This window comes from Pelodiscus sinensis, chromosome 2 (genome assembly GCF_052426305.1).
Source record: "Pelodiscus sinensis isolate ZL-2025 chromosome 2, ASM5242630v1, whole genome shotgun sequence".
NCBI classification, from domain to species: Eukaryota; Metazoa; Chordata; order Testudines; family Trionychidae; genus Pelodiscus; species Pelodiscus sinensis.
This window is the reverse complement of record NC_143053.1, coordinates 193,983,968-194,001,883: the sequence shown is the minus strand read 5'-3', so window position 1 is coordinate 194,001,883 and position 17,916 is coordinate 193,983,968. Positions and strand designations below refer to the sequence as shown.

The window sequence follows — 17,916 nt, the reverse complement described above, 5'->3', positions numbered from 1 at the left end:
ATACCTTTTTTCAGTTCTAAATTAGTTAGTCTGGAAAGACATTGTGATATAAAGGATTAATTCCTATCTTTTTGAAACTGTAATCACATTTCAGGAGCTTTCTGTTTTCACTGAAAAATGCTTTCATACCCATAGTGTGGAAAAAATATTTTGAAGTGTCAAATTCACTAATCTCTTATTTTAGGAATCATGTTCTTCACCCATTTCCTCATCTTTTATACCTCCTTTATTACATTAGTATAATTATATATTACAAGAGTATAATTCTAGCTCCTAAAGAAATCTTATTTAATCTCTGAATTTGAAATCTATTTGGTAATCTAAATGACTTTTCTGATCTATTGAATGTACTGTATTTAAACATTTATAATGCACGTATCACTACAGTAACTGAGCACCTACCAAAATTATAAAATACAGGTTATGATGATCCCCTCTGGGCTAGTTGTTCTTTCCCTAAAAACAGTTTTCTTTGTTTGTTTGACTATTTTATCCTCTCCTTTCCCTCTTTCCCTTTGTTTTGCCTCCCCTCCTCCCCTTGGAAGATGTGAACCTAGAAAGTTGATTTGAGTGAAATAAGAAATTGACCAGAACATTTTCCCTACATGTTGAGCTGAACCCATAGTTATTTTTAAACTGCAAAATGTAACATTAATTTTTTTCTGTCCAAAATTATATATATATATAGAGAGAGAGAGGAGAGAGAGAGAGAGAGAGAGAGTACTTTCTGTGAATATGGCCAATTGTGGCTGTCACAATTTCAAGAAGCTTCTTCTTTGTGGGTTTCTTTGAATTTACTCCTCTTCTGATGTCACTTTCCCTTTTCAGTATCTATGGCCACATGTATCTAGCATGGATATGGCACCCATAACCCATTACATGAAGTCTGTGCTCAGAAATTCCCCAAGGAGCCTCAGGGTAGGCAGGCCAGAGCTGTGCCCACATTCAGCAGGTTTTCAGGGTTGTCAAATTTTGTGATTAGCATCACAAGTCTTATGAGAAATGGAGGTTTCTGTAAAGCTCCAGCTCCTGGAGTAAGGAGATTATGTGGAAATACCCACTGTCACATTTTGTTTCAACGTTACAATTCTAGCCTTAGTGGATTTGGAGAAAAGCTTTAAAAACATGAACCTTACAAGCACTGAAACTCCAGCAGTGAATGAAAGCAACTTAAACTCTGTTGGTTAGAATGAGGAGTCCTGTGGCACTTTAGAGACTAAAAGATAGGAAGGTTGGCTTATTATGAGAGCCTCCAATTTGGAGAGCTCATTATTGATCTTCTCCTGTTTGCTGTATAGAGTGCTGATTAGGTGCTTCCCCAGTTTCTTCAAGAGTGTGTGGCACAATTTCTCACTATAGTTTGTGCTGTATGCTGATTGTAATGGATTTTTCACTTTCAGTCCATTGGATATGATTACGCTGACCATACATCCTGATTTTTCTGGGACAGTCCCGAATTTAAATTATCTGTCCCAGTACCCCCTTAAGTAGCGAAATGTCCTGGAAAGCCCCGCGGGACATTTCACTGCTTGAGGGGACACTGGCTTGTGGGAAGAAGCAAGAAATAGCACTGAACAGATCAGCAGCTCCCTTTCCTTTCCCCCCTCCCCTTCCCCCAGCAGGGCACATAGGGCAGCCGGGCCAGCTTCTGATGATATGCAGCTCCTCCCTCTTGCCATCTCCTCCCCACCTCCACCCATAGGACTGCCTCTACTGCACAGGGTCCTGGTCCAGCAGCACTGCCGCCTCCTCCTCTGGGCTGCCTTGGAGCCCTGACAGGTGCTGTGCACAGCCTGGCAGGGGTGTTGCAGGGTGGGGCGCGCTCAGGTTTGGCAGGTATCAGGACTGCAGCAGAGGCCACCTGTATTACTATTTTTGTAGCACGGTCTGGGTCCCCACGAGTAGCCCAGCTTCAGCTGGAGACAAATGGCAGCTGCATGAGGCGTGTTCCAGCTGGGACAGCCTCACCAGAATGGGCCACATGCAGCTGCCGCTTCACTCCAACTGCAGCTGGTTAGCCAATGGGGACCAGGACCAGGGTACTAAAAATAGCACCACAGATGGCCTCTGCTCCAGTTCCAGTACAGGGTCCCGCACCAGGAGCAGCTGGGGCCAAGGATGGTTTCTGGGGCGAGACCATGATACTAAAAATAGTGTTGCAGCCCAGCTCCAGCCCTGCAAACTGCTTTCCATGGGGAAGGCAGAGGGTGAGGGAAGGGGGAGGAGGAGAACTAAAGGCGGGTGAGGAGAGGAAGGGGCTTGTGCTGAGGGAAGGGGGCACAGGGCAGGAGAAGAAAGGGGAAGGAACCAAGGCGGAGGAGAGACAAATACCAGGGGGCCAATAGGAGACAATGAGGAAAAGGGCAGAAGGGAGACAGGGAGGAAAGGAGTCAGTGGAGATGGAAGAAGGAAGGGGACAGGGTGATGCTGGGAGAGGGGAGGAACAGTGGGGACAAGAGGGAGAAAGAGGAAAGGAGAGGGGTGGGTGCCAGGAGTAGAGGGGTTGAAAGGAGGGGTGGGCATGAGGAAGGCAAGGGATGGAGCAAGTCATGTGTGAGGTCATAGAGGGTAGTGAAGAGAACTGGGTAAAGGGTGAGGGGGTGGGCACCAGGGAGAAAGAGAGCAAGGAGGGCAGGGGCAGTGAGGGAAGGGGGAGGCACCAGAAAGGTGCAGGGGTAAGGAAAGGTGCAGGTGCCAGGAGATTGTGGGGGTAAAGCAAAAGGATAGACATGTAGAGGGGAGGGATGGGCACCAGAGGACAAAGGAGAGAGGCAGGGCAGGTGTTAAGAGAGAGGATGGCAAGGGGTAGCTACATGATCGGAGTGGACACAGCGGGAAGAGAAGGGCTGGTACAGGGGAGGAGGGCAAGTCCCTAAAGGGTTGAGGGGAGTGAGAAGGGCAGGAGCCAGGACAGCAGAGGAGGGTATGGGGTGGCGGGCAGGCAGCACCAGGGGAGCAGATGGGTCGAGGGGAGGATAGGAGAAATGACAGCAGAGGGGAAAGGGAGAGGTTTATAAGATATTTATTAATAATTTTTGTGCCACAGGGCACATATCCGAACAAGCACACATGAACTCAATACTGGTGTACAAGACAAAATTCACTCCGCTCATGGGAGAAAAATCTTAGAATGAATATTTCCCCCAGCCTCTCCCTGAGTTAATGCCATGTAAATTGGGTTAATGAAATTGCAAGATAGTTGCATTGGGGGAGGGAGTGTCCTGTGGGGGCCAAACACATCCCTATTGGTAGTACGATGGTGGGAAGAGTACTTAGAGGGCTCACACCACACCCTTTACTTCTGATCATGTGTCCCATGTGCTTTGAGGTGTGGACTACTTGGGGTGGGACGTCTTGTGGCAGAGCGCGTGGCTAATGGGGATAAGAGGGTGTGACTATGGGGGGTCAGAGGCAAGGCTAACATGCCCCTAATTTTGGTTCAGAAAATATGGTCACTGTAGGTATCATATCCATCTGTTTGCACTTGAAGAAGATAAGCCTGGTTTCTTATGAGAGTCTCCAGTTTTGAGAGAGCTTGGTTTATGTATTATTTTGGCTAAGATCATATGTATTATCTGTTAGCTGATTGATTTGAATATTGTGATTGAAAAAAAATCTCATGATTTTCAGAGGCAGGTGGAGGGCTCATTCATGATTTTGAGTGCTTGGGGTTGGCAATACTATGCTGTCATGACCCATAGCCAAGTGGCTGTGGCTTGCAGATCATCGTCAGCCTGCAACAGAGCCGAACCCCTCAAGAAGCAAAGCCGCTCCAAATGGCGCTGGCCCTTTAAGTGGCCTTGGGCGTAGTCGGGGGAGGAGTTCGCGCTCCTTCCAGAGAGCGGGGCTGGAAGAGGTCACGTGAGTGTCTGGTAACTGCCATGCCAGTTACCGAGGCGGAAGCGCCCGTCACAGAGGTGTCACCGGACAACCCCCCCCCCGCCCAGGGTCACTCTCTATCCCACCGTCCTTTGCGCGCTGTGCTATGAGTGGCTTCTTGCGCGGTTGCCGAGCTGGGGCTAGGCCGCTGCTGTCCGTGGGTTTTGCCTCGGTGCTAGTGTTGGGGGGGAGGGCCGGAACCACCCGACGCGCCACCCACGCAGCTCCGTGCCGCTCCCGGAACTGAATGGAACTCGGGGCCGTGACGTGGCGGGGGGGCGGAAGTGCGTGTGTGTGTTTTGGTCCGGCAGGAGGAGGCGGAAGTTGGCAGCGGCCCGGGTGAGACACGGCAGCGCCCCCGCCCCTCACCCGCTGCACCCGGCGGAGGAGCCGCCTCCTCTCACAGCCGCGGGAGCGCGAGAAGCCGCTGCGCCGCCCGCACTGTCCCGCGCGCGGCTGCCCAGCACCCGCCAGGTGAGGAGACCGCGGCCGAGCTCCGCCAGCGGGGGGAAGGGGCGGTCACAGAGCCGCCCGTGGGAACCCTCATCCTGAACGCGCCTCTCCTAGCGCCGCGGGGCCTCGGAACTGGACCCCGGGCAGGGGACGGGGAGTGGCTGGTCTCTGTCTCCCCCGCCTCAAAATGGCGCCCCCGAGTCTCCCACTTCCCCATATTCTGGCTGGGGCTGGGAGCAGCCATGGGGGGATGGAAAGAATCGGTGGGTGCGCGTCTTCCCCGCTTTACTCCCACAGCCTGCTGTGTGACGCGGTGGCTGCGTCCCCTTCCCCGACAACCGCTGCTGGGGCAGCCAGGGCGCCCGGTGGTGGCGTGGGAACTGGGAAGGGAAACTACCAGAGCACCCAACCCCTCCTTCTGCAACTGCTCCCCGACCTCGCGTGGGGCGGGGCGGGGCGGGATTCGTTACACACGTAGTAGCCTGCTCACTACACCCGGGGTTGATGCTGTAAAACAGCCCGTCTTCTAGAGGGAGCAGAGTGGTAAAAAGTTACCATGAAACTTCGTGGAAGAAGGCAGGGCGTAGGAGAGTGTGTGGAAAACATAGCCAGGTTTTTCCATGGTCGTCTTGTGCTCGTCCTCCCCCAGATGAAAGCTTCTGGGTTGAGGAGAAACTGAACGATTCACTCGATTAAAATCTGTATCTTCCCCAGTGGTATTTAAAGCAACTCAAAAACATCTCATAACTGGGGGTTGCTTCATTTTTTATGGATGGCGATGGGTGAACATGTAAGTGAACAAACGTTTAAACTGCTCTATGCTTTAAACCTCTTGCAGATTTGTTCATGTTAACTTATATTAGGTGATTGGAGAGTTTGGTAATAGATGACCCTTTACCTATATTGACTCATCAGTCACAACAGGAAATTGATATAAAAACAATCAGTAACTCACATACAGCACACACATGTAATCTCACAAGGCTTATCTCTCTCTCTATAATTTTTTTTTCTAAATAATGACAGAATGTTCCTGCTGGGCGATGGAATGGTGGTGTCATGTCATCAGTGTCAACAGGCTCTCTCCACAAAGTGAAACGGCCAGCGGAGGGGAGGGAGTAGGCAAGCATAGCAAGCAGAGGGTGCAGCCCCCTAGTTATCTTTAATTGGAAGGATGTACATTTCATAGTCTACCTGTGTGATGGTTTACTTGTTTAGCATGTTCTCGTCACTTTTTTTATATAAATTGGTTGGCATACAGTAAACTTTGGTATAGATGGAAAACTAACACACATACTGTAGTAAGAAAATACCATGTTCAACTATAATAATTCTGTTAAGTTGCTAAGATTTTTATTTAAGGTCAATAGGAACAAGAAAATAAAGCTAGTAACAGTACAGTGTTGGCTGCCTAAAGAAAGGCCTTTACTGTTTAAAATGTTTGCATCACAATGTATAATAGGTTTGTAAACCAGAATTATCTCAGAGGGTTGTGTTAGAAGCAGCTCTTTCTTTTAGTAAATCCCAATGTTGTTCTTTGTGACATCTGGCTAATCAGTACTGACCATAGTTACTTTAAGCATTTAATTTATATAATGCAAAAATTGCATAATATGAAATACGAGAATATTGTGTAGGTAAAATTAGAACTGTTTTCCATTGTACCATCCATTCTGCATCTACCCCAATTTATGTGAATGTGTCCCACTACTACAGTAAAGGTGGGAGTGTTAGTTTTGTTAATCTCCTTACTACTTTTTTTAAATCATCAGTCTTACTGTGATAAATTCTCTTTTGTATTTATTGTACTTTTTAAAATGGGCCCTAAACTTGCCAACATTTCAGCTGTACTATCAGTAATCTTGGAGAATTTGTATTACTGGCAAGCATGAAATTAAGGACAGTTGTAAGTGTAGGCAAGACAAGCTATAAACAGTATTACACTCTCTTGTATTTGAACTATAACATTATGAAAAATAATTTATGTAATGAACTGACTCAGTATTTTGTAATACTATAATATTTTGTAATACACACTACATGTGTGTTATAGAGTGTTTTGGTATTTAAGGAGACTCATAGGGGAAAAATAAAACCAGCAGTTGTAAATATCATTGGGTAATTTGCCAACATATTTTCCTAATATATATCTGATCTTTGTTCCTCTACTGGCATACTGACCTGGAGCTGCTATGGCTTAGTGTATCTGAAAGCAATCAGACACTAATGATGGAAAAGATCTATTAAAACATGCATGTCTACTGTAATCCAGAATGGATCTTTTGCAGTATATTCCCACTGCGTATTTCTTAAACTATTGGAGTGAGAAATTGCAAGTGGATTTCCTTGTAACCCTTCGCAGATGGATAACTTATTTTGGGTTGATATGGAGAAACTAAATAAAATGTTTAGGAAACAGTTACTTTCCTAAACTAACTCATCCGGTTCTTAGATAGCCCATATATTTCTTTAACATGTCTGTTTTTATTTGAAAGCTTGAGTTCAGCTCAAGATCTTCATCTTTGTTGACCATAGACCAAATTTTACATATTGATTATGAGCATCCTTAAGATTCAGGTTTCTAATGGTAAAGTTAAAACAAAGTTTATGAATTTCCAGTTCTCCAGCTAGCTTTACTTCATGTATTTGCTATCCTAAAATATCCCCTTTGAAACAAATAGCTTACTCAGAGCATAAATAGCTGATTTTGCATTGCCCTAGTGCCTAGGAGCTGTACATCATGTTAACCAATGTGGGACATCATTATCAAGACTGCATCCTATAAAAACTGCATTTATTAGGAATGGCAACCTCTGCTATAATGAGTGTCTGGAGTGGATGGGAAAAATGTCCTATAAAAATTGCATTTATTCTCTGTGTGCTTAATATACCTACACAAGGATCCTTGCCTCTTCATGGTTCTTATACCATGCTTTCTCTGGCCTCAAAAACTAGTATTATACATAGGGATGTAAGCAACTAGTCGACTATCTGATAAGCAAAAGCGTATTGGATAGTCGATTAGTCCCTCGACTAGCCACTTCCCCCTCGGGATGGAGCGGGAGCCAATGCTGGGGGGAGCCGCTTTAAAAGCCGATTCCCCACAGTTCCGTCTCTGCGGGAGGCAGGAGAGGTAGTGGGGACCCGGCGCTGATTCCTGGCTCACACCCAATCCTAGACACTGTGCCTTTGCTTTTTAAATGTATTAAGAGCCTGGCAGCTCAGAATACATTTAGAAATCAAAAGCGCAGCAGGAGGCACAGTTGATTCTCAGCTTGTACCCAGCTCCCCCTCGCTGTGCTCCAGTTTTTTTTACATTTAAGGCTGCTGTGCAGTGGGGGGCGACGCAGCGCAAGCCAGGAATCAGCTAGTCCAACTCGTACTGGGTCCCACCCTCACCACCGCTGCGCTTCAGTCTTTTAAGTGTAGTGAGAGCCTATTAGTACATTTAAATGGTGGAGCTGGGAGCTAACCCTGCTGCAGTTCCCCTGCTTATCGACTAGTTGATGGAAAATCCATCAACTAGTTGATTAAATTTAACATCTCTAATTGTACAACTGATTTAAGAAAGTGGTGAACAAGTGTGGTCTGAATCTAAGGAGAGATCTTGGGTTACAGGGTAATTGAAGATCTTTTTTATTTAAAAAAAATCCTTTTTAGATGCTCATATGAATATATAGCTGTTTAAAGAAATTTGATATTTTTCATTGAGCATATCAACCAGTCTGATTTTTTTACCAGTCTGAAAAATATTAATGCTTGATATTTGATTTTGAAAGTGGGTTTATAAAAGGAATACTAAATTTTGAACCACCTACTAAGAGTAATTGAGGAAATACAAAAACTTAAGGCCTTACCTTTCTTGAGGGTTTCTACCTGTGCTTAAGAGAATGTTGAATCTCTTGCTCTGCAACTTGGACAACCAGATATGCATTAAAATGTCTAGCTTTTCAAGCTGAAAGAAGATTTGCAGACCCCATAGGGTCATAATAATTGAGTGGTCTTAGTGTAGTGGATTTTCTTGTACAATATTATTAAATGTGTTGGCATAAGCTGGCAACTTGGAGAAGCTTTCCGTCTTCTGGAAACTAAATTTTAAATGCTAGAAACATGCCAAATGTAACAGCTGTAACCCAATCTGCAATATTTAGAAAACATCTTTGTTACAGAGATAATTAGGACAAGCCTCAAAAACTATGATACCTTATGTTGCCAGAAGTTCTCTTTCATGCTATCAGCAGACTTGTTTTGGAGTTGCTGGAGTTTCCCATGACTTTAGTTGGATTTGAGTCCCCTTCAGAGAGAGAGCTAATAAAACATTTTGCTTTGTATAGTGCCTTTCATTCATAGTATCTAAGCACATAGATCACCCAATCATGAATGAGAACCATCAAAATATATAGAATTGTGAGCTTTCATGTTTAAAATCCACTTCATTAGATAAATGGAGTGGAAATAACAGGAAAATATGTTCTGTATATAATGTATGTATATATGTGTAAACAGCCTCCCATAATGCATTTATCTCCTCCTCCCCTCGCTGCTTGAAAGCAATGGCAATCTTTTTCCACGGTCTTGTTCTTCTCTCCCCCCCCCCCCCCCGTTATCTATGCAAATGCCATAGAACAGCAAGCATGGACCCTGCTCAGCTTCAACTGCTGTGGCAAGCATTGCAAATGCCTCACCCATTATGTTGCAGTTTGTCCAGAGCCTAGTCAAGAGCTGTGGGCATGAGGAAGAATGTGAGGCCATGAACAGCACACATGCAGGAAACCATTGAATGGAGCAATTTATATACACTGGCAGCAGCCAGGCCTGTTAACAGAGTGCAATGCTGATTCTGGTCCCATGAGACAAGTAGAGACTGGTGGAACCATATAGTTATGCAGCTATGGAATAATGACTAGTGGCTGCAAAACTTTCTCATGAGTAAGAACCACTTTCATGGAACTTTGTGAATTGTTCTCCCCTACCTTGAAACATAGCAATGCCAGAATGAGACCCTCTCTGACGCTGAAAAAGTGAGTGGTAATAGTCCTGTGGAAGCTTCCAATGCCAGACTGCTTCCAGTCAGTTGGGAATCAATTTAGAGTAGGTACATCTACTGTGGGGTCTGCTGTGATTCAAGTAGCCAAGGCAATCAATACCATTCTGCTAAAGAGAGTATTGACTCTGGGGAATGTGCTGGGCCTAGTGGAGGGCTTTGCTACAACAGGGTTCCCTATCTGTGCTGGGGCGATGGATGGAATGCATATCCCTTTCTAAGCACGTTGCCAAAGAGTACATAAATAAAAAGATATTTCTCAATGGTGTCGCAGGTGTTGATGGATCATACAGACTGTTTCACCAACATCAGTGTGGGGATGGTTGGGTGAGGAACATGAGGTGTGCCTCTTTAGGAACTTTCTTCCAAGACCAGAAAATTTCTACTGGAGATGTTGAAATGCCGATAGTTATCCTTGAAGACCGAGCCTACCCCTTGTTTCATGCCTCATGAAGCTGTACACAGGCAGCCTGGACAACAATAAGGAGCAGTTCAATTACAGGCTGAACAAGTGCAGAGTGGTGTTAAAAGTTTCCTTTGGCCATTTAAAGGGATATTTTTGCAGTTTGACTAGTTTAGACCTCAGCAAAAGCAATATTCCCATTGTTGTTGCTGCTTGCTGTGTGCTCCATCATAATATATGCGAAAGTGAGGGGGAAAAGTTGGGGGGTAAGGGTTCAAGGCAGATCACTTAGCGGCTAATTATGAGCAGCCAAACACCAGGGCACTAGAGAGCACATTGAGGGGCACTGCAAATCATAGAAGCATTGAAAATCAGTTTCACGAATGACCAGACAGTGATGTGACAGTTATGTATGTTGCTCTTAATAAGGTGTCCCCTTTTGTAAGTGTACAGGCTTATAGACCACCCCCAGACACGCCACAGTTGATGCAATAAAGATCCTGTTGTTCTGAAATCATGTATTTCTATTTAGGACACACAGGGAACAGAGATGATAAAAAAGAGTTCATGACATGAGGTCTGATGGGGGCAGGGGAGCGAAAGAACAAGTAACTTATCACAGTCCTCCTGTGTAGCATTCAAAGATGTGGGATTTAAAGCCGCCTGTTCAGGAGTCATCCCTGTGAGTTAAGTGAAAGGTTGCCTGTGACTGTTCTCCCCTCTCTTACCCCCCCCTTCTCCCTGGCATTCAAGGGCACCTAGCAGAGGAAGCTATGGAAGTTGGTGAGGAGGGCAGGTGGTTTATCAGAAGGTGCAGGTGGATACTGCTGTAGGTGCTTTTTCTGCACTGCTAATACATGCCCCTCACCATTAGCCTCAGCATCTCATCCTGTGTCTTAGGCTCCTGTTCCCTGCATGCTCTCTTGTTCGGTGCAGATGATCAGTAACAGCATTCTCCATTCATTCTAGTGGATTGCATTTTCTCATTTAATATTTCATCCTATATGGTTTTTTCCTGCCTTCTGATGTGTGTTAGCTGAAGTGCTAAAGGATCTGGGGGAGTTGATAATAGTCATTGTTTCAGCTGCACTGGGGAGAAAATCAGGGGTAGACTTTAGAGAAGACACATTGTAAAACACAGAAGGTTAACTCTTTTGCAACAAATGAAGCACTGTGCTGTACAAAAGGCACGTGTTATGATAAACTTGGCTTCATACATTTTAAGCGCCTTACAGGCAGGTAGAAGACACAGCACAGCATGCAATAGCTGAACTGTGTGTGGAGGCATGGTAAGCAACAGGTTGGATTTCTTGTTCTTTTGCTTTTGCTTTGAAAACCTGACACAGAGTGTTTGCAAAGTGCTGCACTCATGGTTATCTAGGCATCTGCATTTGCAAAAGGGCCTGCGTTTGCAGAGGGTCCTGTAAGGAGGAGGGAAACTAGTGGGTTTGTGAGGGTGTATCCCCTTTGCCCCCCAACCCTGCAGACTGCAATTCTCCCTTGCCACAATGACCTGTGTTTTTGGGATAAGCCCTTTACAAATAGGGCAGCAAACCTGGGGTCATCATCTGTGGGGGATGAGCAAATGGCTCCATTTGCTCATCCCCCCACAGATGATTGCTTCAGTCCTGTCAATTACAGACCTTCCCCTATTTCATGTACAGCCTCTCTCCGACTTATGAACCAGTTATTGACCAAGCAGTTGGTCGTAACTCGGTACGTTCGTAAGTCAGACCCCATTGAGTTTCACGCAACCGCGCTGTTCATAAGCATGGATCACATTCATAACTCGGGGTCTGCCATTTATGACAGCTTTGGTCGTAACTGCGAACGGTTGTAAGTCGAACATTCGAAACTCGGGGACGGGCTGTACTAATCAGTCGTCTTCGAATCTGAGAGCATGATAGAGAGCGAATACTGACTGAATATGGCCAGAGACCTGGGACCTTATGCTGCTATGCTTTGTGCTGCAGTGATGCCAGATCACTAACTGCTGGCTTGGCGTAGAAAGGTTTTCTATTGTGGAGGCTAGAATAAGGCAAGATTCCCCAGAAACCTAAGAAGGATGAAAGATGATATAATCTTCACATGTCAAAATCCTAGGTAGACGTGGCAAGCTGTAATTTTGCTATTAACACTAGACACAGAAGTACTCTTCTCTACCTGATACATCTGTGCTGGCTACTCCACTCTTATCTCCCATATGTGGTCTTCTGACATTCACTTTTAGAATGGAATTGGGATGGTCTAGATAAAGTGTTGAACCCCACTTTTCCTGAAGGCACTATCTTCTTGGAAAACACAACTTATTCTAAGCTGTGAAAGTAGTTAAGAAAAACAGATTAGACTTTCCTACTTTTTTAAATAATTTTAAAAGTAAAACTTATTAAAAGAAGCTCTGGAGACTTAAAGAGCTCCATCAGAAGATCACATAAAGCATGGGCAGGGACAGTGCAAGCTCTTCTATACTGCTGAACAAGTGTGTGTTCATTTTTGTCTGAAAAGACTGCTTACAAGTTGATTGCTGCTTGTCTAGTCCCTAAGCATTGACTTATCTGTAGATACTACTTGTCATGGCTCCTTCCCCACTCTGGCATGATAAATGCAGAAGTGGGGGCCAGCAAGTGTACCCCAAAGCCTTATCTACCAGGCTTTGGTATAAATCTTCCCCCAAAATCTTAAAAACCTAGATCTTGGGAACAAAACTTCCGCTGCCACCACCCAAATGTTGATAAAGAAATCAGGGGGAAGATCATTTGGGAAATCTCAGCCCTGAGATAAAAATCAAGGCACACGATTAACCACTGCCAGGTTAATAAAAAGAAAAGAAAGAACTTTTATTATTACAACAATATTCCTGTTGCAAACATAATGACTAGAGAGGAAGGTAACAAAATATACTCATGGAGAAACTCCATGGGCCTAGAACTTAGTTACAAAGAAAAGCCAAAACATCTTTTAAGCAGTGCCAGACATCAGATACCATACCCAATCCTTAAAACAATAAAGCCTAACGAAACTACCTAAATCTTACCCTACTTACAGACAATGAAGAATGGTGTCTGGGAGAGAGAGAGACATGCTTGTCCCTCTCTGTAGCTGCAGAGAACTCTCACTCAGAGTCAAAAGGAGAAAGGAAAAAACCCAAATTCCTTTGTCCCACCTACATTCCTACTGGTCACTCCACCTGGTTAGGTGTAGTTAACCCCTTAATCCCCAGGCTGCTGGCTAACCCTCATAATCATGACACTACTAACAAAGGGTTCTAGTTGCGAGTTGTGCTATGTGAACAGCTGTATGCTACATCCCAAATTGAGACTAACAAGTCCCTGTATGTAAAACACCAGGCAGTTATCAAATGGTGGTGATTTGAGGTTCCTATTGACATAAGGTGAAAGGCTCCATATCAGATTATCAGTCCCTTAGCTTCTCCCGGCATGTATGTTAAATCAGAAAAGCTATTCAAATCAGAGGTCAGATTCAGCTGTTCAAATATATGTGGATTGTATTTCACATAATCATAGCACTGTTTCCAAGTTGGTGCTCTGCGGAACTCTGAGGTTCCAGGAAGTGAAAGTAAGGGTTCCGCGAGAACACTGCACTCCCCCGCCCCCTCTTAAGAAGACAAAGATAAATTGGCAGGGTTTGTTTTGTTTTGTTTTGTTTTGCTCGACAAACTGCCACGGGCCAAGGAACCCTAGGGGTTCCTTCACGTTCTTTCAAGCTGAAAAGGGTTCCGTGGCCAAATAAAATTGGGAAACACTGCATCATAGGGATAAACTGTCAAAACTGTGGTAAAGTGATTACATTTAAGAAGTACTAGAGATTTGGATGTACATCTGAGTAACTTTTTTCCCAGTAATTATTCTAATTAAGCCCTTCCGTTTCGTTTTACTAATTTTGACTTGAGTTGCCAAGAATTGCTTGGCATCAGCAAAATCATAAGAGGAAGTTCTGATTATTAAGTTCTTAACATTGCAGAAAATGGAATTTGAATATGCAGGTCTGGATCTGTTGCACACTTAAATCTTAACCTGAGATACACAACACAAACTGAAATCTTACAGGGAACACAGAAAATACTAGGTAATAGGTTAGGTTTTAAAATTAGCTACCATTTCTGGTATCCTAGTTGAAATTTTACACAGAAGAGGCCTGATTTCAGAAAACTGAGTACTCCTCTGCTAAAAATTGGCCTTTTAAGGTTATTCAGATGTACATCCAAAATCTCTAGTACTTTTTAATATCAGTGGCAAATAGTTTCTCATGACTGTGTAATAAAAATATCTTGGAGATGTGCGGGTAGAATTCACTCTTATTTTACCTAAAACAATGAAAATAACTGTTCTGAGAGAGCTCTGGACCCTAAATTTGGATGATTACTGGAATTCGTTTCATATAATTATGTTGCATTTGTAAACTGTAATAGATTTGTCTTACTCTAGTAGTGTATATATAGTTCTGACACTAATAGCATATACTATCTTTTTGATAAACAGGTTGCTACAAGTAGTAAGAACATTGAGGTTCACATCCTGGAATTCTTTCCTCTCAAGAATTTGAAACAAGGGACTTCTTTCTAACTTGGACATGGCTAATCGAGGTGCAACAAGACCCAATGGGCCAAATGCTGGGAATAAAATATGCCAGTTCAAATTAGTACTTCTGGGGGAGTCTGCAGTTGGCAAATCAAGTTTGGTGCTTCGTTTTGTAAAAGGCCAGTTTCACGAGTTTCAAGAGAGCACCATTGGAGGTGAGAAATCATGTTACTTTTTCTCTTATTTGTATTGAGTGTAAACTCTCTTTGCCAATGACTGTCTTCAGAAGTGTAATGTGATGATCAGTGGTGGGCGATCTGCAGTAATGATCAAATCCTGGCCCTCTGATCTTAAAGCTTAAGCCTCTACTGCCTGAGCTAAACAATTATACTGTTATTTCAAGGCTATTGCAGACTTACAAACCAAGTGTGCTACTCAGTGGGGACAGAATGGCACAAAGTAAATATGGGTAATCAGTTTACAGATGTCCAATAATTCTGGAATGTGATATAGCTATTCAAAAATTGACTTGTTTAATATACAGACTGTCCTCACTATAAATCCAATATACGTTCCAAAAAATTTGGACTTAGAGTGAAACAACTTAAAATAGGGGAATTTTTCCCCCATAGCTGACTTCCATTTGCACCAATTGTGGGTCTTTTGTTTTTGTTTTGATTTTTGTGCAACTTAAGAGCAGGGAATGGGAGGACTTATAAAACATCAGTTCCTACAAGCATCAACAACTTTATTGCAGAACGGATGTATACCAGGGTGACTTATAGTGGGTACCCCCTATATACAGTTAAGCTGCTTTGCATGATGTATAACCTTGGCTTGCTATTCAGCAAAACATATGCAACTTTTTGCAAAATTCCTGTGATCTCTCAAATCACCTGACTTTCTTTATGAATAACGAACAAGATGCCACAAGAGTAGAGACTAACCAAAGTACATAGAATTGTGAGCTTTCATGTATGAAATCTCCTTCATCAGATGAATTGGTCTGGAAATAACAGAAATATGTTATGCATATAATATATGTATAAACAGCAGAAGAAATGCCTATCAATTGTAGGACCATGTTAAGGAGGCTAAGTGGACTGGATGTGTCCCATACATAGCTTTTGATATGGAAATGCAGATACTAAAGGCAAGAGAAATTGGCTTTGTAATTCACCAACCTGTTAATGTCTTTGTTCAAGCCCAGGGTAATGATGTCAAATCTGTAGATGAATTCCAGTTCTGAAGACACTCTCCCTGTAATTGATTAGTGAAATTCCTTCATAGAGGAATGGCTACTTTTAAATCCATGATTCAGTGACCAGACAGGTTAAAATGTTCCTCTACAAAGGTGGTGCTTCCGTTATTTCCAGTCCAATTCATCTGATGAAGTGGATTTTACCCATGAAAGTTCATGATTCTATATATTTTGGTTAGTCTCTAAGATGAAGAAATACAGTTGCTGCATGTGCACTTTTCGTTAGGATTGTAAGAATAAGATTTGTATTATCTTATAGTAGGCCCTGCTGCTCTATTGTGTGAATCTAATCTGCAGTTTGATGCTTCTGTAGATTAATGGAGTTTCACATATGAAAAAGGAATCTTTTTCTAAATGTAGAGACTGACAGAGTTGACAAAAGCAAGAAAGTTCCAAATTAAATCATATTGCACCAGTTTATTGGTTTGTCTAGTCATTGTAGGTTCTGCATGTCTGAGAGTGTTAGAGATCAAAAGTAAACACTGACATAAGTGGGTGAGTTGTTTCCTGTTTCAGAAGTTTGGTATGTTTTCATTAATGTGTATGTCTGGCACTGGGTTCATCTAGAATTGCTGATGTGAAAGACTTTGCATATTAAACAATTAACTTAAATACCAAAAAGCAAACAGCTAATAAAAGCTCTCAAGGACAGTTGCACAGAAACAAACTCCTACTTTGTGCACACACCTCCTCTCGCCTTCTGTTGCAAATGAAGAATTCAGTGGTCTCTGAATCTTATAGTTGCACTTTCACATTTACTCAGGTTGGTTTCAATTTTACACACCTAAGGAGTGGAAAAAAATACTTGAAAACAGCATTGTGGACAAACATTATGAACAAGAAGCTACCAAAGTGCAAATTGAGACTAAAGTATATTAAATCGTTGTTTTAAAAATTAACCAATAAGCCTGGGCTTATCAATTAATCAGAGGCAGCAGCGGCAGGGCGGGGTGGGGGGAGGAGGAGGGAGGAATGCAGGACCTGATACTTGCCTCTGTATGAGAGGCAGCAGTATGTGGGGGGAGGGCTGTTCGGGGGGAGTTCTCCCTTCCCTCCCCTCCCTCCGGTCCCCCTCACCTATGAACAGCCATGGAGCAGCCTCAGTCCATGGTGGACCTGGGTTTGCTGAGGACAGAGGATGCTCCATGGGATGTCAGAGCAGCTTCTGTCTGTGGGGAGCTTGGGGCCCCCATGGATAGGGGCTGCTACTGACTTTTAAACCAGTTCCCCTCAGAGACTACCTCCACCTGCCATCCCATGCTGCTACCTCTGATACAGAGACAGCAGGGCAGGGTGGCAGGCTCCTCAAGAGCAGGACTGGGAGCCAGGAGCACAGCTTCTGGCCCCACCCCCAGGGAATATTTTAGTAACCATGTAACCGATACAATTTTTTGTGGCTACACAATTACTAAAATAAAGATTATCCAACATCCTTAGCCTCTTCACCATTAAGTAGAGAAGGAAAAAATATAAAACTTAGTAGTTCTGCTGGGAATGTTACTAGATGTAAGTATCAGGATTAAAAAATGTGGAGTCCCCCCCCCCCCCCAGAAAATAGCCTGTAACTATGTAACCCCTAAGTTGAAATGATCATTTTCTTGTTGTTTGTATACAGAAAGGCCCTTAAACAAAAGGGAACTTACATGCACTGTGAAGCTGAATAATGGTGCTTATAAAAAAAATGCAGTTAGATAGGACAGGCTCGTTGGCAGCATGGTGGTGTTGTGTAGATGTACCTTCAAAAGCAACCTTAGAGCTCCTCTCCAGTAGGCCTGTGAGTTAGGAGGAAGTTTGACTTCATCTAAAGATTATCATTCTTCTAAAATGAACTTAGTTGTCTTAACTGTGGCCTTATGAGGTAGCAGATTTCTTTAACTTGGCCATAGAAGATGCAAGACGTTTTCTGGCATTTTCACAGTGGCTTGGAATAGCTCAACACTACAATAAAACCTTCTGCGTGGCCATAGCTGGCCTGGATTAGCTGATTTGGGCTACAGAGCTATCAAATTGTATAATGTTTGGGCTCTGAGAGCTCGCAATGTGGGGGGATCTCAGAACCTGGACACTAGACCGACTGCAGATGTCTACATAAGATCATAGAATACTAGAACTGGAAGGGACTTCAAGTCCAGTCCCTTGCTCTCACGACAGGACCAACCACCATTCTAGATCATCCCTGACAAATGTCTGTCTAACCTGATCTTAAATAGCTCTAATAATGGAGATTCCACTATCTCCCTAGTCAATTTATTCCAGAGCTTAATCACCCTAACAGGAATCTTTTCTTAATGTACAACTTAAACCTTTGTTGCTGTAACTTAAGCCCATTGCTGTTTGT

The 17,916-nt window shown here is 43.6% G+C and overlaps 1 protein-coding gene across 3 annotated transcripts in view; it reads left to right on the top strand.

The window, feature by feature from the left end:
* The first annotated feature begins 4,001 nt into the window (after positions 1–4,001).
* RAB5A (RAB5A, member RAS oncogene family) overlaps positions 4,002–17,916 on the top strand; it is a 34,814-nt gene continuing 20,899 nt past the window's right edge. The window contains exons 1-2 of one of the 3 annotated variants that reach the window (XM_006120172.4): positions 4,002–4,353; positions 14,279–14,532. In XM_006120172.4, coding sequence (XP_006120234.1) covers positions 14,370–14,532 — 163 coding nt within the window. In that variant the 5' untranslated portion in view covers positions 4,002–4,353; positions 14,279–14,369. Of the gene's footprint in view, positions 4,354–4,762; positions 4,945–4,986; positions 5,123–14,278; positions 14,533–17,916 lie in introns of those variants that run through there. The other 2 variants (XM_075922087.2, XM_075922086.2) reach the window with 2 other exon arrangements.